Here is a 26,675-nt window from a genome sequence, read left to right as displayed (position 1 = left end):
GATGTGGTCGTCGCACAAGAGAGCGACGGAAAAATATAATATTTCAATGGTAATCAATTCTTCTGGCTTATTTTTAAGCGCCGAAGAAGTTGCTGCTTGTTGTTGTTATTTTGCTGTCAATCGCCGGAGCGCGAGAGTTTACTACCCAAACCGGCACGTGATCACCTATTGGAATTCGCTTTATTGTATAAGAAGATTCAAGGGGGAGAGGGTAGGGGGGATAATGGTACCTTAACAAAATGGCTGCCCAATTAAAAAAAATGGTTGTCCCATGATGCATGTCAACAAAGCACATGTATTGATTTTTGATAGTTACACATGGTAACCACATGGTAATCACATGGTAACCACATGGTAATCACATGGTAACCACATGGTAACCACATGGTAACCACATGGTAACCACATGGTAACCACATAGTAACCACATGGTAACCACATGGTAATCACATGGTAATCACATGGTAACCACATGGTAATCACATGGTAACCACATGGTAATCACATGGTAATCACATGGTAATCACATAGTAATCGCATGGTAATCACATGGTAATCGCATGGTAATCACATGGTAATCACATGTTAACCACATGGTAATCACATGGTAATCACATGGTAATCGCATGGTTACCTCATTTGGGACAAGCGTGTAGAAAACTCGATAGCTGAATGCCACTTCTTTGCGAGTCTCCTTGCGTGACCGAAACTAGCGGCTGCGAGGAGACTACTTCTTTGCGCGCACTCGACAAAACGCTCCAAATCCGTCATTTTCGTCGAGATCCGTGGACTGAGTACAATCCAACTGAATCTGAAGTAATTTTCGCCTTTATCAACCACTAGATCATCTACTTTTAGACTCTAAACCCTTTGTGAAGTATTTATTCCAATATTTCTATGTTTCTTGGAGAAATAGTTTTTCACCGCAAAGCATCATAACCCAAGCTGAAGTGATACATTGCATTTCCCAATTTCATCATTTTGAAATTCTCCTCGCTGAATTTGAATTCTTAAAATAATAAATTTTGCCCAATCAAAATAATAATCTAAGCATAATATAGACTAGCCTACAAGTAGGCGTTTGTTGGTGTTTCGGCGACGAAAACCCCGTTTTCTCGTGTTTTGGGCGCCATCTTGGATTTATGGCCGCGAGCTGGGGGCGCCCCCTCCCCCAGTGAGCCAATAAAGCTTTAGTAAGGTCATCACGTGATCTGTAGGAACCAATAGAGGCCGGGGGAGTGGTCATCGTGTATCCCCAGTGAGCTAGCATGATCTAGAATAGTTGAGCTTTAGTTAAGGTTTCTGCACACCCAGCAAAGATTGTTCCTTGTCTGATTGTCGTATAAAAGACACTTTAAAAGCTTTGCATATAAGGGATCACACTGTCTTACAGCAAGTTGCTACGGTAAGTGATGATGTATTAAGCACACATCGTCAGAATTAATGTTGAATTAAAATTTCATTGGACAAAAATCACAACACAACAAACAGGAAATAAAGTAGAATTTGGCCTTCTGTTTGCTCTTACATGAAGTTTACAAATCATGCTGTGAATTGAGATTGCAAGGTAGAGGTGCCGCTTATAGTTCTCAACCCAAAGGTAGAAGGAACTACAGTTTTGACAGCAAAATTCAAAATAATGCGAGAGTTGCCACAGATCGTGTCATTGCTTATCTTGTCCGGTCTAGCTGGGAAGGTATATTCTCTTTCAAAGATTGCAATCGTTGCAAAGCCTTGAAAGAGAATAAACCCTTCCCCACTAGGATCCAGTGGATCGAATGGATCTGAGATCTCAAAATTGATCTATTAAAACTTGCTGATAGGAAAAAGTTTGGTCACATTGCGACTCATTCGCTGGTCGATGTTAACATTGTTTAGTCGATGCTGCTGTAGCCCCAAGCCATTATCCACACAGAATGATTAATCTTCTTTACCAGTTTCTTATAACAACATAAACGATCTATAAATGAAAAGCAACACTATAGTTCCGTTAGTGCATCAATACTGATGATTTCGATTTGTGCTGAATTGAGCACAAAACGCTATTTCTCGTCAGAGCGTAACACTTCCAACTATTCTGATGAAATTAGCATATGCAGAATCTTGCGTCGGCAGTTACACGCTGTCTGAACAGCAGCAATGAATTATTTTCAACTATTTTCAAGCGACCACTCCATTCATTTTTACCGTCCTTTCTGTGCATTGATCTCGAAAGACTAGTTCCAATGTTTAAAAACGACCGCAGTTTTTTTTACCGTACGATCGGAAACGATAACGGACTGATATGTGTCAATAATCCCGTTACCAAAAAAACATGCAACTTATATTCATAACTTCTTTTAAACAAAAGTGTGGCTTTAACTGTTGAAACGATAAGGGACTGATAATTCAATAATCTCGTTACCAAAGAAAACATGCAATTTATATTCATAACTTATTTTAAACAAAAGTGTGGCTTTAACTGTTGAAACTATAACGGACTGATGTTTCAATAATCCCGTTACCAAAGAAAACATGCAACTTATATTCATAACTTCTTTTTAACAAAAGTGTGGCTTTAACTGTTGAAACGATAACGGACTGATGTTTCAATAATCCCGTTACCAAAGAAAACATGCAACTTATATTCATAACTTCTTTTTAACAAAAGTGTGGCTTTAACTGTTGAAACGATAACGGACTGATGTTTCAATAATCCCGTTACCAAAAAAACATGCAACTTATATTCATAACTTCTTTTAAACAAAAGTGTGGCTTTAACTGTTGAAACGATAAGGGACTGATAATTCAATAATCTCGTTACCAAAGAAAACATGCAATTTATATTCATAACTTATTTTAAACAAAAGTGTGGCTTTAACTGTTGAAACTATAACGGACTGATGTTTCAATAATCCCGTTACCAAAGAAAACATGCAACTCGTATTAATAACTTCTTTTAAACAAAAGTGTGGCTTTAACTCCAGAAATTGCTCCAGAAATTCTAGAAAATGCTCATTTTATCGATTCAGAGCGCACGAAAAAGGAATTATTTTAGCTTCTTCCATCTTTTGGTTACATAATTGCGAAGAGTGTGTAATATGCTCAAACCGCTGGGATCACGGGTGTCCCAGTGTGTTATCGTGTCAGCGTATGGGGCATCTCACCTCTGCTCGAAAGGGCTCGATTCCCGGTCGAGACATGGATAGTATCTTTCTGTTTCTCGGCCCTAAGTTTGACTTGTTTAACGTATTTGAGCTTACTAGAAGCTTGTGTTCCTCAGTTCCAGGATGGGCTATTCTTAATGCGTGTATTAGGGTTTTGGATGTAAATGTCGAGTATATAGGATGCTCTACGACACATTAACTTTTTCTTTAACTTTTTAAAAAATGACGATTTTTATAAATTGTGACACGCGTTTATGTAAAAATAGCCATATTGGCTTAAAAGGCACAGGGCCCTCCCCATCCGCCGCCCCTGTCCATATATCAAACATACCCCCACGGTTGAAAAAAAAAATGTTTTTGTGGCGTTCAATTTACCTTTTCGACCTTGTGTTGATTTATGGCTTGTCTACACTACGCATACGCAGACTATCTAGTCTGGCTACAGCTTGTCTGTAATCCTTCTAGTTATACCACCTAGTTATTCTAAAGCTTGTCTGTAGTCTTTCTAGTCATACCATCTAGTTTTTCTACAGCTTGTCTTTAAAGTGTTACTAGTTATACCAAATTCCCCATGGATAGTGTCCTTCGTTTATATTGCCTTATATTAGCATTGATGTCCATATTTAGGAAAAAAAATGTTCCTTGATCTCCAGAAATAATGGTGAAAAATACTGATTACTGTCAATTTGAGACTTGCAGTAAAAACGTGGTCGCTTGGTCAAATATTTATCTCATTTCTCTAGAAGTGCCCTTAAACCTAGGCCTCCAAGAGATCGGTCGAGTGGGTTTGAAGGTCGCCCAAATATTGATATGGGCTGTGTACAGCCGGCCCCAGCCTTGTGAAAGTAGACAGGTGTTTCAGCTCGGGTCCAATGATGCCGAAATATTTTATCTCGGGAAATAATTTACATTCTGAAGGCATACTATCGCAGGATAACAAAACCATTCTATTCACCATCGCATTACCTTGCACTGCACGCAAGCACCCTCATATTAAAAGTTCCTTTGTTTGAGATACTTAGATTGAGTTCACGAGGGAGGCCCTAACCTCATTTGGACCGATGAATAATAGTCGAGGGGTTCATTCACGCGTGCACGCTTTTTAAAATACAACTAATAATTAGAATAGAACTAAAGGCCGTACTGCTCATGCGCGGTGTGCACTAAGCGAGCCAAAACTGAAAACCATGAGAATGTCTTAATGTGTCGTCTCCTGTAAGATATTTTAAGCGTTGTACATTGGTGTGCCTTGCCAATATATCTATGCATATAAAATGTTATCTTGGCGTTTTCTTTTAGAGAAATGGCTTGCTCCGTTCCTGATTCTACCGACATCGAGCGGGAGCGTCACTTACGGCTTCAACAACTTCTGGTGGAGGGAGGAACGACTGCGCTTAGAAAGTTCTTCGACAATATACACCCCCCGGCCACGCTTGCCACGGTGCTCACTACAAAACAGAGACAGCTCCAACAGTTGGTGAATAAAGGCATTTTATCATCTACTCAGTGGAGTAAGCTCTATCCTGCAAGTGGAAATCCAGAGTCGAAGCAATTCGACATTTCTCTGTTGTCTGCGTTGCTCAGAAATATCTGCGGCATCCTGACTCCCAATGATCCATTCTGGAGCACTTATCCACCTGACGCAAATATCTCTGATGAAGCTAATTTGGTAAGGATAAGAATGCTGAGAAATGATTTTGCACACTCAACCACTATACGTCTCAATGAATCACAATTTGAAATCTTTTGGGAGAAGCTTTCGAGTGCACTGGGTGCGCTAGGGTTGAATAAGTTTAAAATAGACGATTATAAGATGCGTCCCATCGGAACTAAAGATTACACCAGCGTAATACAACAGTGGGTGGCGTCAGATGGTAAAATTCTTGAGAAGTTGCATGATATGGCATCAACAGCAGCCAGACACCACGAGGAGGTGAAAGCGGGCATTGAAGAATTCTTAAAACTCAAACCGGGCATTGAAGAAGTTTTAGGTCTCAGAGGCAGGCTAGAAGAACTCATAGACCTTTTAGGTATGTCATGGAACTACGTTTTTGCACGGCACGTTTTTATCACTCATTCATTCACATTTTATACCGATAAAAGTTTGTGAACTTAAGTCCAAATAGGACTAATTAGTAACATAATAGTAACATATGATGTCAATCTACTTTGAATTTTTATTAATATTTCATTTTCCCTTTGTTTTAGAGTTTCAGAAATATATTTCTTTGGAGTTTGCGGTAATTTTTCCGACGGTGTCCGAAGCACCCTTGTATATTCTTGTCTTTACATGATCATTTGCATATCCTCTCTCAGTTATGAATCCAGGGGAGAGGGTGGGGGGTGTGGGAGGGGGGGGATGGGTTGTTGGGGGTGGAACGTCCAGAAAGGCACAATCGAAATTTTAGAAGAAATTTAAATCTCTACCGGTTTGTGGATCCGCCGCTGCTATAGCTGTTCCTCTGTACGGAAAGAGAACGTAGGCTATTGTGTTTATCATTATAGCTTGAGGACTTCCAATCAAACATTTTCGTTTTATTCGAAAGATCTTTATATATCAGTGGCAACAACGAAAGTAACAAATAAATTCAAAGCTTGAAACTCATCATTTTGGATAGGAACCGATTGTTCTAGTTGTTATGTAATGAAAACATTTGTTTCAGAGCAACGTGGATCGAACCAACATTTTAAGGAGCCAAAATTTAATGGTTTACCGTCCTATAGCAAAGAATCATTTTCAGTTAAGGATAGCTATATTTGTTATCTTTTTGATAACCATATATCTAAGGTAAGTTGGCGGTAAATTGTATAAAATGATGAAATAGCGAGGCCCGTCACGTAATTTCCCGCGTGACAGTTCCGTCACTGGTCGATGTGTGTATAGCTATAGCGTTCCGTCACTGGCCCGACTCTCTTTTTATGGCGTATTAGATTATACCCACATATGATATTTACATGACAAAGCATGCAAGCAACCTCACAGCAACCTCCTTTTGCTGTTGTTTTCTGTATTTTCTGAAAAATTTATAGCTAATTTTTTTATTTCATCAATCTTTGGTTACCTCTTTAATATATTATATTAATGCCCATTTTCATTTCTTTATATTTCATCCACTTATGTTTTCCATTATATTTTTCATCATTATTTCATCCTTATTAAACCACAAAACGTGTTTCAAAATGAAATATTCTCACTTTATTCTTACATTAAAGCTCAACATTTCAGTCGTTCACTTTTACAGTAAATGATCTAACTAACGCTTCCTATCTAATGAACGCCCCTCCCCCAAGCTTAAAAGTATGTACTGAACGTCCCTCTCTAATAAACGCCCCCTCTTTTCAACGTCCCGCCCCCTACGCGCCTCATTGACTATCTTTTGACTCATAGAAAACTCGAACTCGTAGTCTAATTTTTAAATATATGTTTGTTATAGAGCCGCGCAGTCAACATTCGTTACCAAGCAACGGGCAGGTGAGAGAGACACATAACGGGGAATCTGGTGACGAGAGAGATCAAGCTGAAGAGCTCATGGGCAGGGGTCGTAAATATTACGACATGGATAACTACGAGGAGGCTATAGGACATTCCAAAGAGGCCTTGAGGCTGTACCAAAAGACAAGTGATGATCAAGGGCAGGGGAAAGCACATCTCCTTATTGGTACCACACACGACCATCAAGGTAAATACGAGGAGGCTATAGGACATTACAAAGAGGCCTTGAGGCTGTACCAAAAGACAAGTGATGATCAAGGGCAGGCAATGGCACATCTCCTTATTGGTATCACACACGACCAGCAAGGTAAATACGAGGAGGCTAGAGGACATTACAAAGAGGCCTTGAGGCTGTACCAAAAGACAAGTGATGACCAATGGCAGGGGAAGGCAAATCTCCTTATTGGTAATACACACCACCAGCAAGGTAAATACGAGGAGGCTATAGGACATTCCAAAGAGGCCTTGAGGCTGTACCAAAAGACAAGTGATGATCAAGGGCAGGGGAAGGCAAATCTCCTTATTGGTAAAACACACTACCAGCAAGGTAAATACGAGGAGGCTAGAGGACATTACAAAGAGGCCTTGAGGCTGTACCAAAAGTCAAGTGATGACCAAGGGCAGGGGAAGGCACATCTCCAAATTGGTAATACACACCACCAGCAAGGTAAATACGAGGAGGCTATAGGACATTACAAAGAGGCCTTGAGGCTGTACCAAAAGACAAGTGATGATCAAGGGCAGGGGAAGGCACATCTCCTTATTGGCAATACACACAACCAGCAAGGTAAATACGAGGAGGCTAGAGGATATTACAAAGAGGCCTTGAGGCTGTACCAAAAGACAAGTGATGACCAAGGGCAGGGGAAGGCACATATCCTTATTGGCAATACACACGACCAGCAAGGTAAATACGAGGATGCTAGAGGACATTACAAAGAGGCCTTGAGGCTGTACCAAAAGACAAGTGATGACCAATGGCAGGGGAAGGCACATATCCTTATTGGCAATACACACGACCAGCAAGGTAAATACGAGGAGGCTAGAGGACATTACAAAGAGGCCTTGAGGCTGTACCAAAAGTCAAGTGATGACCAATGGCAGGGGAAGGCACATATCCTTATTGGTAATACACACGACCAGCAAGGTAAATACGAGGAGGCTAGAGGACATTACAAAGAGGCCTTGAGGCTGTACCAAAAGACAAGTGATGATCAAGGGCAGGGGAAGGCACATCTCCTTATTGGTAATACACACAACCAGCAAGGTAAATACGAGGAGGCTAGAGGACATTACAAAGAGGCCTTGAGGCTGTACCAAAAGACAAGTGATGATCAAGGGCAGGGGGAGGCACATCTCCTTATTGGTAATACACACTACCAGCAAGGTAAATACGAGGAGGCTATAGGAAATTACAAAGAGGCCTTGAGGCTGTACCAAAAGACAAGTGATGATCAAGGACAGGGGGAGGCACATCTCCTTATTGGTAAAACACACTACCAGCAATGTAAATACGAGGAGGCTATAGGACATTACAAAGAGGCCTTGAGGCTGTACCAAAAGACAAGTGATGATCAAGGGCAGGGGAAGGCACATCTCCTTATTGGTAAAACACACTACCAGCAAGGTAAATACGAGGAGGCTAGAGGACATTCCAAAGAGGCCTTGAGGCTGTACCAAAAGACAAGTGATGATCAAGGGCAGGGGAAGGCAAATCTCCTTATTGGTAAAACACACTACCAGCAAGGTAAATACGAGGAGGCTAGAGGACATTCCAAAGAGGCCTTGAGGCTGTACCAAAAGACAAGTGATGATCAAGGGCAGTGGAAGGCACATCTCCTTATTGGTTATAAACACTACCAGCAAGGTAAATACGAGGAGGCTAGAGGATATTCCAAAGAGGCCTTGAGGCTGTACCAAAAGACAAGTGATGATCAAGGGCAGTGGAAGTTAAATCTCCTTATTGGTTATAAACACTACCAGCAAGGTAAATACGAGTAGGCTATAGAACATTCCAAAGAGGCCTTGAGGCTGTACCAAAAGACAAGTGATGACCAAGGGCAGGGTGATGCACATTTCTATATTAGTATTACACACAACTTACTACGAAAACTTAATAGAAGCAATAAATTCGGAAGGATATATACAACCAACCAGAAGAGAACTATTCAATCATGAGGAAATATACAACAAAAAAACATCCTAATTGCAAGTTACTGTGAAACAGCAAGTAAACAATGACTTATTTCTCCAGAATGATCTCCATACCATGAGTGTTTTAGCTTTGATTTGAGATGTTGCAATAGGTGTTTCAGCCTATTGCTAGTGTTCCGTACCAACCAGAAGACGCTTGGGATGTTATTGACTACGGAGGTAACACACTAGATGCTTGCTTTGCTAGTGCGCATGGCAAGTTTCAAGCGTGATCACAATGATTGGAAGCATTCCAATCGTTTTTGCACTCGATTTGAACCTGGCTATACCAGAGTTTCACTAGACCTAGATGATACCTAGAGTTACCTACTCGTGAAGTCAGATCCAACTTTCAACAGGTAGCTAAAGCGTACGGAACAGGAACAGGCGCTCGATTCACGTAAAAATCATTTGCAACACTAGTAAAAATCATTTGCAGCACTAGTAAAAATCATTTGCAGCACTAGTAAAAATCATTTGCAGCACTAGTAAAAATCATTTGCAGCACTAGTAAAAAAGCATTTGTAGCACTAGCAAAGCTTCGAACATTTAAGTCGTTCACTCCTACCGTAAATGATCTAACTAACGCTCCCTATCTAATGAACGCCCCCCCCCCCCCCACGAGCTTACAAGTTTCTATTGAACGCCCCTCTCTAATAAACGCCCCCCTCTATTTAACTGCCCCCTACACTACCCTCCCTCACAGCTTAAAAACAAACGACATAGGAATTCCGGTCATAGAAATCCAATTAAATTGCCTTGCTTAATCTGAGCTTGGCTTCTACTGGGTGACACTTGCTCAATGTCACGCAGGGTATAATTTAACGTGATCCTGACAGAGATGAGAACCCCACTACACTTGGGTTTGCTATATTGTTATAGTTTGTAAAGAACGCCCCTCTCTAATAAACGCCCTCTATCTATTGCAACGCTTCCCCTTGGACGCCCCGTGCGTTTATTAGATCACTACGTCAATTTAGATTTGCTGCTTGAATTAAAAAATTTGATATTAAAAAAGTACAAACTTCAAAAGTGCTCTTCTGAGTGAATACTTTTCGTCTAATTGTTTTTTTTTTTCAGTATTATCTTCTGTTTGCCTAAAAATGCGGGGATTTGATTTATTTTTCATGAGCTATATCAAGATAAATCAAACGACAACAAGTGCAATCATATCTTTAAAAATATTATTTATCAATTGCCCACACACAGAAGATATCACTTCGTAAAGTGATGGTACTTTCAAACGGTGCTTTGTGGCCCTTTTATTGCTGTCACTTTTTTATTGAAATATCTTTGGCTGACAACTAAAAAAAACTTAAGATTGTGTAGTTCCAGAAAATATCCATACCCACCCCCCCCCCCCCCCCATGGAGGGGGTCGGAGGTATGACCTCCCACCCCTCTTGAATTTCTGAAGAAAAAATTATAACGGTAGCTGTTAAGGAAAAAGAGCATTTTACCCCCCCCCCCTCCCCTCTGGAAATTTCTGAGCGTTTGAAACCCCCACACCCCGGAATTTCCAATCCACTCCATTGGGGGGGGGGGGGGGGGGGGGGGGGGAGGGTCGGCGATATTGGCGATATTGTTGTTGCTGTTGATGATCTCGGGGAGAATATGAACAACCCATTGTTTTTTATGTTTTTTTTTTTATTTCAATCACTCTTTAATAAAGTAATGGTGTTTTCAAACAGCTTTTTGTTGCTCCCTTTTTTATTGAAATGTCTTCAGCTGAAAACTGAAAAAAAATACCAAAGCTATTGATCGCCGCGAAGTTTCGAACTTTGTTTTTGGAGATTTCGGTGAGAATATGATCTACCCATTTTTTTGTATTTTAATTAGTTGTTTGTATATCGACCGAACTAAAAGCAGTAATCATTACATATCCTTTTTACCTCTAGAAAAGCTTTTTCCCGCCTTTAAGATAACCCCTTTGCTATTACTGAGGCAGGAAAATAGGCTAGTAGGAGTACACATACACTTAAGATAACAATATCTATGCCATTTTTGCCTGCAATTTCCAAAAAGCACGTCATACGTCGGTAGATTATGATATGAAGCTAATTCGTTAGCAGGTCTGGTACACCTTAAGCCTTTAATTAAGCTATTAAGTGAGTTAGACCTCTCAATATGCTACGAGAGATCATAATAAGTTTTTTTCATTGCGAGGTAAATCGAGTAAAAATCGCTTTGAATACAATTATATTTTTTTGGAAAAAGGAATGAATTCCATATGTTTTTATAGAGATTAATCGAAGAGAGCACTGATGGTTATACTGTCACTGTGGGAACCAACAGATTGAACTATTGTATTCCCTTTTATACGGAATTGCACCCATCTCAATTTTCAGTTTGGAGACGTAGTTAATCCCAAGATCGGTAAGTAAAATTCATGTTATAAAATATTCGATTATTTTGAGAGGCATACTCATCTTAAAAATAACATCACGATTTAGCAACGAAAGACCTCCATTTTGTATGTATCATCACAATATATAATAAAATTCAAAGCACATTTTATGGTGCAACACTTTTTGCGTTATCCATTAACTTTGTAGTTTTGAATTTGTTTTTTGGTATGGATGGATACGCTTTTATACGGATTGCATGACTGATCAAAGTTTGCTTATCCTCGCTTAAATACATTCAAACCATATAAAAAAACATACTAAACTTTGCATTCTAACCTGATTAAACGTTTTCTAAAAAAAACTGAAATTACAAAGAGGAGCGTTGATACCCACTGTGAAAAATGAAGTTCGAGAAAATGATAACTTAGCTATCCTATAGCCCGTGCTTGCACTCCCCGACTCCCGTTTGCATGATTTTTCGTGGATATTTATAATTCAAGATTACAAAGGTTTCTCCAACCCCCCTTCCCCCCACCCCCTCCCCCCCAAACACACACAACCACCCCTACAACCAACGTCATCCCCATCAGATTCTACTCTGCTATAACAGAGCCTTTCTTCCTATTTGTTTCTATCATTTCACTTATCCGTGTAGCGTCTGTGTTCTTTCGCGTTCTCTTTTGCGGTCACAAACAAACAAGTAGGCGAAAGAAGAGAGACGCAACACGGATAAGTAAAATGATAGAAACAAACTCTCTGCTCTGCTAGCAGTGTGACGAGCTTCCGTACATCGTTAGTATTGGGCCCTTTTAAGAACGAATAGTTGAAGATTTATGGTATTGTTAAATATTCGAAATAACCACCTAGAAACAAACCTGTTATATTTCATTAACCAAATTCTCTAAATAAGTCGATGTAAATGGATGCTTTATTGCACTTTGTATTACTTGCTAGGATAGCACAATTGAGGCCCTTTGACTATTTCGCTAGTGCGTCGTCTAGTGCATGCGTTCTTGTTGAGTAAGTACGCAGCTGCTTTGTCTCCTATTATCTTTGTTCTACAAAGGAGTTCTTTTGTCTCTATTCTTCTCGTTCTTTGTGTCGAGGTGCGGATATTGTCCATTTGCCCTATCAAATTGCAGCTTGTAAAGGCTCCGTACTGACCCTACTTGTTTAGCGCATTCGGTATTGTTCGTAGACTAAGCGTCGATATACATATATTAGCACCTTCGGTATTCCCATATCAATATTTGGGTGACCTTAAAACCCGCTCGGTCAATCTCTTGGAGGCCTGGTTCTAAGAAGTTTATAGGATTAGTAAGAAAAAGATTTGACCAAGCGAGCAAGTTTTGCTTAATAATTTTTGCCGCGAGTCTAAAATTGACAGGAATCAGTATTTTTCACCATGTTTTCTGGAGATCGGGGAGCGGGAAAACTTTAGGTCTTCTAAATATGGGCATCTATGCCCATATAAGGCAATACATACGAAGGACACTATCCGGGGGGAATATGTTTGATATGTTGTAGATTAAACGACGATGTTCTTGTTTTAGCGCACTGTGTAGTTTCAGATAATATCCATAACCCCCCTTTGAAGGGGTCGGAGGATGACTCCCCACCCCTCTGGAATTTCCAACCCGGAAAAAGATCAATACAGTAAGAGGCATTTTACCCCTCTCCCCTCTGGAAATTCCTGGGCGTCTGAACCCCATACCCCTTGGAATTTCCAATCCCCTCAATGGGGTGAGGGGGGTATGGATATTTTCTGGAACTACACATTCAGCATTGCTCGTAGACTAAGCGTCGACATACTTATATTAGCACCTGCGGGATTGCTCTAGTGCATACGGTTTGAAGACAAAACTTTATTTTCCGTATAAGAACTTCGTCTCCATATCTAAGTATCCAAGTATTCGTTTTTGTATGGGCGAGTGGGCGCATCGGAACAAAAACAGACCGAGAGAATAACGCAGCCGAGAGGTGACTTTTCCCGGGCGATGGTTTGATGGTCAACATAGATAGGTATAATAACAGACAAGCTGACGGTCGACATAGACATGTTTGATGGTTGACATAGATATTTTTGGATGGTCGTCATAGATAGGTTTGACGGTCGCCATAGATAGGTTTCACGGTCGACGTAGACAAGTTTGATGATTGACATATATATTTTGGATGGTCGGCAAAGATAGGTTAGACGGTCGACAAGGACAAGTTTGACGGTCAACATAGATGGGTTTAATGGTCGACATTGATAGGTTAAATTGATAACTAAAATGAGCAAGATTAGCAATTAACTTTGTTTCAAAATTGCTGACCTAAAAGATGGGTTGTTCTGTCTAAAAATAATAGGTGGTCGATAAAAACAGATTTTTCAGTGCAAGATACCAACATAAAGTAACTTTCCAGTGTCCGTTAAGCAGGTCTTTATGTATTAGCTATCTAGAATATTTTCCCCCTGACTCTAGTTATAACACTAGCGTTGACGTTGGCTTGCCTGCTAAACGGGTCTTTCAAGATAATTGCTCCTAATAGCTAGTTACCGGCGCCAATGAATGGTAGAACTGAGATGTACGAAACAGAGGGCCTTATCCCTTTTATACTGAAAGCTCTTGTCGAAGATGGAAAGTGTGCACGGTTTACTGCAGCTTTCAGTGTTCTGCTAATTCTGGCTGAAAATTTCCAACACTAAATCGCTTCTGGCTTCCGTCATTCAAAATCCTTGAGGCAGATTTATTGGCCAGGACTGAAACGGTTTTCGATCACGCCACCTCCCCGCAAGGCGCTGACCAATGAAAAAGTGTCAAATGTAATTCAATAAGTTTGAATGACGGAAGCCAGAAAAAGGTTTAACATAAAAATTTGTTGACGAGAGCTCGCAGAATATTGCAAATCGCAGTAAAAATCCTTGAATGACATTCAGAGTGTAATTCCCGTTAATAGGGTTTCACGTCAATCTTCCACTTGACTCTACCAAGCATTGCCTTATTGTTAGAGCGATGATAGAGATATGAGAGAGCCATATCCTCTTATACAACTAAAATCCATCGGATTTGCAGATACACGTCGCAAATTGCCTTTAGCTCCATCTGCAATCGCTTAGTTTAGCTTTGTTTAAAACGCTAGTGAACCTCGCAGATATTATGACCAGGTTTGACAGTTAAGGTATAACTTTACCAGAAAAACAAATATCATATTGCAACGCAGCGTGCATTGCCACGGAAAGCTTAACTGATGTAAAGCGGTTTTTATTCCTTTTTCTTTTCTACAGATAAAGTTCATTGAGTAGGATTCAAGCAGGAACAATCTACCCTGAACTACCCGGATTTATAGAGGGTTTAAGAAGGTAGGTTTGGCCATAGAGCTTTGCGTTCTCCTAACAAGAATACACGAACGATACTCAAATGCGGTAGAGTAAACGGGGAGGTAATGTTTAACTCAAAATCCTTCGAAATCCCCGCGCCGTCGTTGAATTAAAGTTGGCTTCACCTAATGCCGTTTGTTTCTGAGCATGAATTGTAATATTTCAACCTATATCGTAATATCATGAATTGCTGTTGAACCGTGATAGGCTAAAAGGGCTTCAATAGGAGTCGTATATATATATATATAAAAAAAAAAAAGATTATAAGAATTTTTAAGGTCCAATGGATTCAAATACTGCGTTTAATTAGTCCGTTATCTGCGCCCCGGGTTAAAAGATCCTCACTAAGAGCACTTAGCGATGGAAGCCTGGAACATTTGCCTCTCAGTACGAGAAATAAAAAACTTAAAATCCGCAGATGATAATAGCGTGTATATAAGAAAGATGAGGGTGGTGTAGTGTTCGCGATGGCTGGGTTCACGTCGCGTACAGTATGTCTGAGATGGCTACTCATTCTGTCATCGAAAAAAAGATGGTTCATTGTGTTTACCCTTTTTTTTACAAAATTAACCAACCACCAAGTAGATTGAGTGCAAAACGAAATACAACGAATAACTTAAAACTTGAGTTTTTGTATAAACGACGTCTTCACAAGGACGCTGGATTCGTAGCTTAAAAAAATCAAGCAAATTGGTGCATAGGGTGGAAAGGAAGTTAAGTGAGAGCTCTTAATAGACTCTGGTATCTAAAAAATTGAGCCCGGTCAGGCACCCTCTAAAAGAAATCCTGGGTCCACCAAGGATAGCCTTTCGCCCACTTGGGTCGTTCTATAGTCTCGGGATAAGGACTCGTTTTTGTCAAGACAAACACCTCTAACCCCGCGTTAGGTGCGCTGACCCATACTAGAAGCAGCTTGATTTAGATGAAAAAAAAAAGTGTTTTGTCTTGCGAAATAGTCAACAATAGCAGATCAGATATGCTATCGATATGCTATCCCAAAAGCCGGGAAAGGGTTTGCTTACTAGATCAGGCTACAGGTTTTATTTTACACATGATGGGCATATGAATTATAGAGTTCGGGAGTCCTGTGGCGCGCGTTCGGAGGGGCATGGGACTCCAGGGTTCTACGCGCGCTGTCAAAATTGCTCTTACCTCCTTCAGCTCACTGGAATTTTACAAGCACAAGACAAGCGCATGCGTACAGCCTATTTCATACTGAATAAGAGAGATTCACTCAGCTTAACAAATTTCTGAAATTATATCTGATGTTTTCATTTTTTCTTAACATTTTAAAAATCACGTGACTCACTCCAAGATAAATGGCTGCGGTCCTAAATGGTCTTGATTCGAAAGCGCTGAATAAGTTAGTTGCCTTCTGTTGTTGTTGCTTTCCCGCCAAAAGTCGGGGCGCGCGGGAGTTTGCCTCCGAAAAAGTCACGTGATTATTTGAATAATTGACCTTCTTTAAAGTTTATCAGAAACATGAATTTTGGCTTTATCTCCCAAAGGAGATGTCGCTCATTTGCTATAAACGCCTAAATTTACCCCTTGTGGTAACGTCTTTTAATGTACTGGATGTGGATCTCTTTTATTATAATACCTTTCTCAGATTTCTTATTTTCCAGTGATTATAATCGGCCTTAAATTTAGCGCTTTTGAAATAGCAGGCAAATTCTTTACCAGCACGCTGAAAGTAATAAGCGGCAATAACAACTTTTCATATGTCATTTCTCTTCTATGAATTTCCCGTTTTGTTTAATTTTAGTGAGGAAAGTCTGCTACATGTGCGTTTATTTCATTTTATTTTATTTCTTCCTCTTCCAATTTAGAATGATCTAAGACAGATACGAGGAAAAACACTTATCAATCGATTAGCCACTGAACTAGCCTGGAAAGAAACACGCTAAACAGATCTCTGCATAGGAAACCTGCTTTGTTTATTATTTTGTCTTATTGAGGGGAAAAACGACATCTAAAGAGTTTATCATAGTCTCAGTGCTACGCGCGCTCTCATTGGTAGATTTTGGTCGTACATCACCAAACGACAACATTTTGCGATGAGAAATATATTTTCAAAAGCTGTATAATAAACATCTTATTTTCCTCGTTATTTGGGCAGTCTTATTATTTCATCGTTTCGTGGTCAGCGAGCTTTGCTTTTGGGCTATCAACGATGGCGAAATTATTGGTATCCCTACGAGCTATTATAGTTATTTTATCTTAATTTTGGTAATAAGGAACTCTAGCTCCAGAGCGTGCTTAATCCTAATGCCCCCTGCAATAGCTTCAATAGCCCCTTGTACGTAGGCTTCGGAGATTTGACATTGAGAATCTACGATAAGGTGTTTTATTGAAAGCATTTTTATCTCGACTTGATTTTAAGGAGGTCTTTTTTAGACTATCTGCTATCAAGATAAGAATCAAAGACATAATTAAGACCATCGGAAGTAGTTTTGTTTTGTTTGTTTGTTCTGGAGACTTATCGCTCTGCAAAATACTATATGTATTTTTGAGCTAGATTGCCAAAGACGGGTCATCCCTTAGATACGCGTATGTCGTTTGCACACCTCGGTCAACCCCTATATATTTGGTCTGCTTTTTTCTTCTTTTCCATCGCCCTTGAACTGTGTGAGTCGATAAATTATACGAAAACTTGCATGAATAAATCATCATCATCATCATCAACAACAATCCGTCTTGGAAAATATACTCAGATCCTAGCGCTTTGGAATGTTATTGTGGCTTTCGACATTTTGCGAACGATGGGCTAAATCGCTTGGATTCTCACGGTGCAAGTTTACAGTACGCGTTACCAAGACATGACCAGTCGGCTGTTACGATAACCTCAAGACTACAGAGCGATAAGTCTCTCGGGAGGTCGCACAAAAAACAAACACAAAACAGAACTATCTCCGATGATTCTGATTATTTTGTTGATTGCTTTCTTAATGGACCAAAAACGAGTCTTTAAAGACAAGTAATATCGGCTGGACAATCAAAATCTACCAAATATAAGTCAGAAGGTTTTTTCGCAGCTGCATGTTATTACAAGAACACGCACAGCATTGAAAATCGCAGTTAAATCGCGGACGACTTGTCCTAAGACATTTTTTTCTTATAGGATGGAGACTGGAAATAGCTCGTCCAACGTAACACAGGGATCCTGTGGCCACACCGAGTCCGCCGCCATCACAGCTATAAAAGTCACGTGTTACGTGACGCTCATGATCTTGTCTCTGATTGGCAACTGCTTGGTGTTGTCAATCATCTGCCGCAACCGGCAAATGCACACCACGACAAACTACTTCATAGCCAACATGGCGTGCTCCGATCTCATAATCCCAATCTTCGTCGCTCCTACGAACATAATCGATATTCTCTCGGGTACCAATCGGATTTGGCTCGTGAAGGGTACGACTGGACTCGTGCTCTGCAAGGTCATGTACTTCCTTTTAGACGTCTCCACAGCCGTGTCTATACAGAGCCTAGTCGCCATGGCGATAGACCGCTACTATGCCGTCTCGCATCCGCTGAAAGCGAACCAGAGTGCGCGGGCTCGCGCGCTCGTGATACCGCTAACCTGGGTAATCGCGGCCGCTGTTCACGCCCCTCATCTCTACACATTCCGCCTCTACGAGATAAACAGCCAGTTGTTTTGCTACAGCTCCTGGGAGCCGGCTTTTGAGAACGTGTCCACGACAAAGAGATACCAGATGAGCTTGTTCACCTTGCTGTACGTCCTTCCCCTACTCCTCATCACGGCCCTGTACGCGCGCACGCTACACCTACTGCGCAACCGCATCATCCCCGGCGACGTCCTACCAGAACAGCGCATGCGCGAAGACGCCACCACAAGAGGGATCCTCAAAATGACTGTCACCGTCGTGGCAGCCTTTGCGTTGTCATGGTTACCAGTCCACGTGTTAATCCTTTTGTTATTCTACGACTGGGATTGGTTGATTCCTTGTCACATGAGGGGCGCATGGTTCGCTGCGTTCTTCCTTGGTTACGCGTACAGTGTGCTAAATCCTTGCGTTTATTTCCTGTTTAACAAGAACTATCGTGCGGGTTTCAAGGCCTTGTGGGAGAGCCTGTGTTGTCGATGGCCGCAGAGGACTGTGAGTATGGATGTGGCGGCCGCTGACCACTCACTTGCAGTGATCAAGGACACCGAGTTGTCCACGATTGTCCCCGCAGGGGACGGTTTGAAATTTTCCGATTTGGCAAAAGTGGAACAACATGTATGAACTGCTGTAGAGGCTGTGTATCACCGCTTGATGTAACAAAAAACGCCGCTAAATGTGACACTAACGCTTGATGTAACAAAAAACGCCGCTAAATGTGACACTAACGCTTGATGTAACAAAAAAAAAACGCCGCTAAATGTAACACTAACGCTTGATGTAACAACAAATCAACGCTTAATGTAATAAAACAGTTAACGCTTAATGTAAAAAAAAATAACGCATAATGTAATAACGGACTTAACACTTAATGTAAGAACAGTCGACGCTTAATGTAATAACCATAAATTTAACTAAGGACGAAAAAACTCATTCTCATGATTGAAACATCGTCGGAAAACCACACTTGGAGAATGTCATGTAGGTGGATGTATAAACAGTCATGTCAAGGGTGTATAAACAGTCATGTGAGGTGTGCCGTCATCGAAGTTGTTAAATCAAAGCGGTGATACAGTTTTTGTTTGTGCCACTTATCCTTCACTTTCGTGTTAACAGTTGGGTTGGGGTATGGGTGGATAATATATTTAGGATGGGGCAGGGTGCGCCCTAAAAATTGGACGGACTGGAAAGCACAAAAGAAAGAAAACCCTCCCACTTAGATACCAAGCCAAAAAAAACCACCGAGTCAGAGCCAGGACTCGACCCTACACAGAGGTGAGAGGCAAGCACTACGCCACCCGCGCTTCCAAACAGAATCTGGACGTGTCAGTCTATTTATCATACGTGGAGGGACGTAATGAGCCGTCTAATTACATTCTTTGCTGTTCATTACGATAAACAGTCGTAAAGGCTTACATTAAAGTCTGGGTGGTGTCACATAATATATGTTAATAACATTGTAAAGAAAAAAACATACTGTACTGCGCGCGACGCTCTTTAACAATTTGTATTGGTGGCCATGGTAGCGCGCGAACACTTTGTATTGGTGGCCATGGTAGCGCGCGAATACTTTGTATTGGTGGCCATGGTAGCGCGCGAACACTGTATTGGTGGCCATGGTAGCGCGCGAATACTTTGTATTGGTGGCCATGGTAGCGCGCGAACACTTTGCTTTGGTGGCCATGGTAGCGCGCGAACACTTTGTTTTGGGGGCCATGGTAGCGCGCGAACACTGTATTGGTGGCCATGGTAGCGCGCGAACACTGTATTGGTGGCCATGGTAACGCGCGAACACTGTATTGGGGGCCATGGTAGCGCGCGAATACTTTGTATTGGTGGCCATGGTAGCGCGCGAATACTTTGTATTGCTGGCCATGGTAGCGCGCGAACACTTTGTTTTGGGGGCCATGGTAGCGCGCGAATACCTTGTATTGGTGGCCATGGTAGCGCGCGAATACTTTGTATTGGTAGCCATGGTAGCGCGCGAACACTTTGTTTTGGGGGCCATGGTAGCGCGCGAATACTTTGTATTGGTGGCCATGGTAGCGCGCGAACACTGTATTGGTGGCCATATTAGCGCGCGAATACTTTCTATTGGTGGCCATGGTAGCGCGCGAACACTGTATTGGTGGCCATATTAGCGCGCGAATACTTTCTATTGGTGGCCATGGTAGCGCGCGAATACTTTGTATTGCTGGCCATGGTAGCGCGCGAACACTGTATTGGTGGCCATATTAGCGCGCGAATACTTTCTATTGGTGGCCATGGTAGCGCGCGAATACTTTCTATTGGTGGCCATGGTAGCGCGCGAATACTTTGTATTGCTGGCCATGGTAGCGCGCGAACACTTTGCTTTGGTGGCCATGGTAGCGCGCGAATACTTTGTATTGGTGGCCATGGTAGCGCGCGAACACTTTGTTTTGGGGGCCATGGTAGCGCGCGAATACTTTGTATTGCTGGCCATGGTAGCGCGCGAACACTGTATTGGTGGCCATGGTAGCGCGCGAACACTGTATTGGTGGCAATGGTAGCGCGCGAATACTTTGTATTGGTGGCCATGGTAGCGCGCGAACACTTTGCTTTGGTGGCCATGGTAGCGCGCGAATACTTTGTATTGGTGGCCATGGTAGCGCGCGAACACTTTGCTTTGGTGGCCATGGTAGCGCGCGAACACTGTATTGGTGGCCATGGTAGCGCGCGAACACTTTGTTTTGGGTGCCATGGTAGCGCGCGAATACTTTGTATTGGTGGCCATTGTAGCGCGCGAACACTCTGTATTGGTGGCCATGGTAGCGCGCGAACACTGTATTGGTGGCCATGGTAGCGCGCGAATACTTTGTATTGGTGGCCATGGTAGCGCGTGAACACTGTATTGGTGGCCATGGTAGCGCGCGAATACTTTGTATTGGTGGCCATGGTAACGCGCGAATACTTTCTATTGGTGGCCATGGTAGCGCGCGAACACTGTATTGGTGGCCATGGTAGCGCGCGAATACTTTGTATTGGTGGCCATGGTAGCGCGCGAACACTGTATTGGTGGCCATGGTAGCGCGCGAATACTTTGTATTGGAGGCCATGGTAGCGCGCGAATACTTTGTATTGGTGGCCATGGTAGCGCGCGAACACTGTATTGGTGGCCATGGTAGCGCGCGAATACTTTCTATTGGTGGCCATGGTAGCGCGCGAATACTGTATTGGTGGCCATGGTAGCGCGCGAACACTGTATTGGTGGCCATGGTAGCGCGCGAATACTTTGTATTGGTGGCCATGGTAGCGCGCGAATACTTTGTATTGGTGGCCATGGTAGCGCGCGAACACTGTATTGGTGGCCATGGTAGCGCGCGAACACTTTGCTTTGAGGCCATGGTAGCGCGCGAACACTGTATTGGTGGCCATGGTAGCGCGCGAACACTATTGGTGGCCATGGTAGCGCGCGAACACTTTGCTTTGGTGGCCATGGTAGCGCGCGAACACTTTGTATTGGTGGCCATGGTAGCGCGCGAATACTTTGTATTGGTGGCCATGGTAGCGCCCGAACACTGTATTGGTGGCCATGGTAGCGCGCGAATACTTTCTATTGGTGGCCATGGTAGCGCGCGAATACTTTGTATTGGTGGCCATGGTAGCGCGCGAATACTTTGTATTGGTGGCCATGGTAGCGCGAATACTTTGCTTTGGTGGCCATGGTAGCGCGCGGATACTTTGTATTGGTGGCCATGGTAGCGCGCGAATACTTTGTATTGGTTGCCATGTTAGCGCGCGAATACTTTGTATTGCTGGCCATGGTAGCGCGCGAACACTGTATTGGTGGCCATGGTAGCGCGCGAACACTGTATTGGTGGCCATGGTAGCGCGCGAATACTGTATTGGTGGCCATGGTAGCGCGCGAATACTTTCTATTGGGGGCCATGGTAGCGCGCGAACATTTTGTTTTGGGGGCCATGGTAGCGCGCGAACACTTTGTATTGGTGGCCATGGTAGCGCGCGAACACTGTATTGGTGGCCATGGTAGCGCGCGAACACTTTGTTTTGGTGGCCATGGTAGCGCGCGAATACTTTGTATTGGTGGCCATGGTAGCGCGCGAATACTTTGCTTTGGTGGCCATGGTAGCGCGCGAATACTTTGTATTGGTGGCCATGGTAGCGCGCGAACACTGTATTGGTGGCCATGGTAGCGCGCGAACATTTTGTTTTGGGGGCCATGGTAGCGCGCGAACACTTTGTATTGGTGGCCATGGTAGCGCGCGAACACTGTATTGGTGGCCATGGTAGCGCGCGAATACTTTGTATTGGTGGCAATGGTAGCGCGCGAATACTTTGTATTGGTGGCCAAGGTAGCGCGCGTACACTGTATTGGTGGCCATGGTAGCGCGCGAACACTGTATTGGTGGCCATGGTAGCGCGCGAACACTGTATTGGTGGCCATGGTAGCGCGCGAACACTGTATTGGTGGCCATGGTAGCGCGCGAACACTGTATTGGTGGCCATGGTAGCGCGCGAATACTTTGTATTGGTGGCCATGGTAGCGCGCGAATACTTTGTATTGGTGGCCATGGTAGCGCGCGAACACTGTATTGGTGGCCATGGTAGCGCGCGAACACTGTATTGGTGGCCATGGTAGCGCGCGAATACTTTGCTTTGGTGGCCATGGTAGCGCGCGAACACTGTATTGGTGGCCATGGTAGCGCGCGAATACTTTCTATTGGTGGCCATGGTAGCGCGCGAATACTTTGTATTGGTGGCCATGGTAGCGCGCGAACACTTTGTATTTGTGGCCGTGGTAGCGCGCGAATACTGTATTGGTGGCCATGGTAGCGCGCGAATACTTTGTATTGGTGGCCATGGTAGCGCGCGAATACTTTGTATTGGTGGCCAAGGTAGCGCGCGAACACTGTATTGGTGGCCATGGTAGCGCGCGAATACTTTGTATTGGTGGCAATGGTAGCGCGCGAATACTTTGTATTGGTGGCCAAGGTAGCGCGCGTACACTGTATTGGTGGCCATGGTAGCGCGCGAACACTTTGTATTGGTGGCCATGGTAGCGCGCGAACACTGTATTGGTGGCCATGGTAGCGCGCGAATACTTTGTATTGGTGGCAATGGTAGCGCGCGAATACTTTGTATTGGTGGCCAAGGTAGCGCGCGTACACTGTATTGGTGGCCATGGTAGCGCGCGAACACTGTATTGGTGGCCATGGTAGCGCGCGAACACTGTATTGGTGGCCATGGTAGCGCGCGAATACTTTGTATTGGTGGCCATGGTAGCGCGCGAACACTGTATTGGTGGCCATGGTAGCGCGCGAATACTTTGTATTGGTGGCCATGGTAGCGCGCGAATACTTTGTATTGGTGGCCATGGTAGCGCGCGAACACTGTATTGGTGGCCATGGTAGCGCGCGAACACTGTATTGGTGGCCATGGTAGCGCGCGAATACTTTGCTTTGGTGGCCATGGTAGCGCGCGAACACTGTATTTGTGGCCATGGTAGCGCGCGAATACTTTCTATTGGTGGCCATGGTAGCGCGCGAATACTTTGTATTGGTGGCCATGGTAGCGCGCGAACACTTTGTATTTGTGGCCGTGGTAGCGCGCGAATACTGTATTGGTGGCCATGGTAGCGCGCGAATACTTTGTATTGGTGGCCATGGTAGCGCGCGAATACTTTGTATTGGTGGCCAAGGTAGCGCGCGAACACTGTATTGGTGGCAATGGTAGCTCGCGAACACTGTTTTAGTTGCAGCAAAAGTTGAGCATGCTTAAATATCTATATTACCAAACCAGCAAAAATAGTGTCGGGATCTGCAAGAAATGTATGAAAGTAAGTAGTGAAAAAAAACACGAGTGATTTCATTATTATTCACGATGTCTACTCTTGTTTAAAAGACTCCGATAGATGGACAAATAATAAGTGTACAAATTCCTGTATCATCTATACTATATATAATACGCTAAGAAAGGACTGTGCGCCACCTTTCACGGAAAAAAGGCTGAGCTGGAAAACTCCGAAACCATGCCATTTCCACATATTAGCCGGGGAGCAGAAGTTCTTACTCACGCGTTTTTGTAAGCGAGAGGATCACACTCGCAAAGGCGCCATTTTCAAGATTTGACAGAAGCACAAAAATAATTTATTACCCGCAGCAAAAAGGAGTAATGACCTTGAGATCTCCGTATCTCTCAAGAAAAAACACACTAAAAGTGTACAGTAATATGTCCATCTCCTAAACTATCATCGTAGAGGAGAAATCTTATTCTAGACAATTTCGGAGGATGTGTAAACAAACCTTCGAGCGCGCGGAAAATCAAATCTGAAAAAGAATTCGAGTACTTGCCGTAGTTTCATTGCATAGATTAATTGTAGCTAAAAACACAACCGTCTTTTTATCGTTATTTAGAAAGGCATTATTCCAGCCTCGAAAAGAAAGCTCCATCGCGCATAAACAAAACGGTTCGCAAAAAAGAAAACGGAAGAAAAGAGCTTTTATCTACAACTGCAAGACTTTTGACTTTTGAACAACTTCAATTCAATCCATTATAGATGACGGTGCATAAACGCTTATTTAATCAGATCGAGATAGTACACAACACTTCTTATTTTATCACAACAATCTCGACATAAGAAGTAAATATAAGTACTCTTCCGGATTTTTTTTAAAGCAAAAGGTTTTATTAATTACAAATAGTTGGCGGTTATTTTGTGTTTTCAGAACCACATACCTTTTATGTCACATCGATTTTCAATAAAAATAATGGAATCGACCACCAAATAACACACTAAGCCCAAGAAAGCCAACGAAGCGAGGATTAACGATCCACTGTCTTTTTTGTGAGCTTTTTTGTGTTGTTGTTCGGTTGCACGAATTTCGGTAAAACAAAATCGACCAAAAAAACCAAAGCCACCAAAAAAAAAAGACAAGAAACAAACAGGTTTTAAAGTTGATAATGGGAGAGTACGAGCACTCTGAATCGGAGATTTATTATCCTGAAGAGATTGAAGAGGAAAATTTTGACAACGAAAAGAAAAAAAACTAAGATGACTAATCAAACAAATGAATAAATAACAAGGGGTGTCAAGACCCAGAAAAGTCTCTTTAAGATAAGTACTACCTGTTATTTGTAAATGCAATATTTCCATCAAATCGTAAAGCAGCACAAAGCGATTGGCCTTTTCATTTTCCTTCAGAAGTTTGTTCTCTACATACCGTGGAGTTTTAGAACTAAACAGTCCATTCATGCCGTAAAGACTGACATCTAGACTTTCTTTGTTATTGTTTGGATCAACTTCACCTATGATAAAACCTGTAGCTTCCAAAAGTCGCCCAATTACTTGTGGTTGAATCTTTTCACTCATTTACATTTTGATTTGGCAGCGCGCGAGTGTTTCTTGTTTTCCCGCCTTTTTGAGATCGATCGATAAACTAATCGATATTCGCGCGAAAGAGTTGATTTGTTTTCTTGTCAATTCTATTTTAAAAGGCCATATAATAAACAACTTACTAACCTCGACCGTTCGTTAATACCGGGAAATATCAAACCTCGGCTTTGGCGCATCGACCTCGCAATGCCTCGGTGTCGATACGCCAAAGCCTCAGTTTGATATTTCCCGGCATGACCTCACTCTCGGTTAGTAAGTAGTTATTATTCACAAAACCCAACATATAAACGTGCGAACTGATATGCTTTGAATTTGGTTGTCCGAATCCCGCCCAAAAAAACATCATACACAGGGTTCCCAACACGGATATAGGAAAAGGTGCAATACGAAAATACGGGCGGTATTTTATAGAAAGCGCCTTTTCACATTTTTATAAGGTAAATTAAATATGAGATAAATATATTGGGGACTCAAAAGAAAGGCATTTGTTTAATTAAAGTTTACGACGACGCATACTATTCCCCTAAAGCACCAGGAAGCCCAATTCATTGAATGATTGAAATATACCTTAAAAAGTTTTGTACAACAAAGAATTGCTTTCCTTGAATATTTCACGGGTAACCACTAGTAGCATATACACCTATTTCAAATAATAATGGCGATTGTATGACATGGAGGGTTTGCACCTATTTCAAATAATAATGGCGATTGTATGACATGGAGGGTTTGCACCTATTTCAAATAATAATGGCGATTGTATGACATGGAGGGTTTGCACCTATTTCAAATAATAATGGCGATTGTATGACATGGAGGGTTTGCACCTATTTCAAATAATAATGGCGATTGTATGACATGAGGCTTTACACCTATTTCAAATAATAATGGCGATTGTATGACATGGAGGGTTTGCACCTATTTCAAATAATAATGGCGATTGTATGACATGGAGGCTTTACACCTATTTCAAATAATAATGGCGATTGTATGACATGGAGGCTTTACACCTATTTCAAATAAGGTTGCACTCACAGAATCTATGTGTCGTAGCCCGCAGTGCTTCATGGTTATCAAATAGATAAGCAAATAAGAGTAGATAAAAACACAGCTTTAGCATTCCTGTCCAGATTCCAG

General features: G+C 42.4%; 2 protein-coding genes across 4 annotated transcripts; both read left to right on the top strand.

The window, feature by feature from the left end:
- The first annotated feature begins 1,247 nt into the window (after nt 1-1,247).
- Nucleotides 1,248-8,829, top strand: LOC5499231 (tetratricopeptide repeat protein 28). The gene is made up of 3 exons (XM_001620810.3): nt 1,248-1,405; nt 4,446-5,176; nt 6,581-8,829. Exons 2-3 carry the CDS (start codon nt 4,450-4,452, stop codon nt 8,638-8,640), a joined length of 2,787 nt encoding a protein of 928 aa, XP_001620860.3. The 5' UTR covers nt 1,248-1,405; nt 4,446-4,449; the 3' UTR covers nt 8,641-8,829.
- A 1,547-nt stretch (nt 8,830-10,376) lies between these two features.
- On the top strand, nt 10,377-19,626 carry LOC5512920 (neuropeptide FF receptor 1). 3 transcript variants are annotated; one of them, XM_032382417.2, is made up of 3 exons: nt 10,377-11,207; nt 14,451-14,525; nt 17,665-19,626. In XM_032382417.2, exon 3 carries the CDS (start codon nt 17,666-17,668, stop codon nt 18,788-18,790), a length of 1,125 nt encoding a protein of 374 aa, XP_032238308.1. In that variant the 5' UTR covers nt 10,377-11,207; nt 14,451-14,525; nt 17,665; the 3' UTR covers nt 18,791-19,626. The 3 variants fall into 3 exon arrangements, with proteins under 3 accessions (XP_032238308.1, XP_001633224.1, XP_048578558.1); XM_001633174.3 differs by lacking the exon at nt 10,377-11,207 and adding an exon at nt 13,884-14,344; XM_048722601.1 differs by lacking the exon at nt 10,377-11,207 and having other exon boundaries at nt 14,369-14,525.
- Nucleotides 19,627-26,675: the final 7,049 nt, after the last annotated feature.

Source organism: Nematostella vectensis, chromosome 15 (genome assembly GCF_932526225.1).
Source record: "Nematostella vectensis chromosome 15, jaNemVect1.1, whole genome shotgun sequence".
In the NCBI taxonomy this organism is placed as follows: domain Eukaryota; kingdom Metazoa; phylum Cnidaria; class Anthozoa; order Actiniaria; family Edwardsiidae; genus Nematostella; species Nematostella vectensis.
Note: the sequence above shows the minus strand (reverse complement) of the source record. Positions and strands in the feature narration are given on the sequence as shown.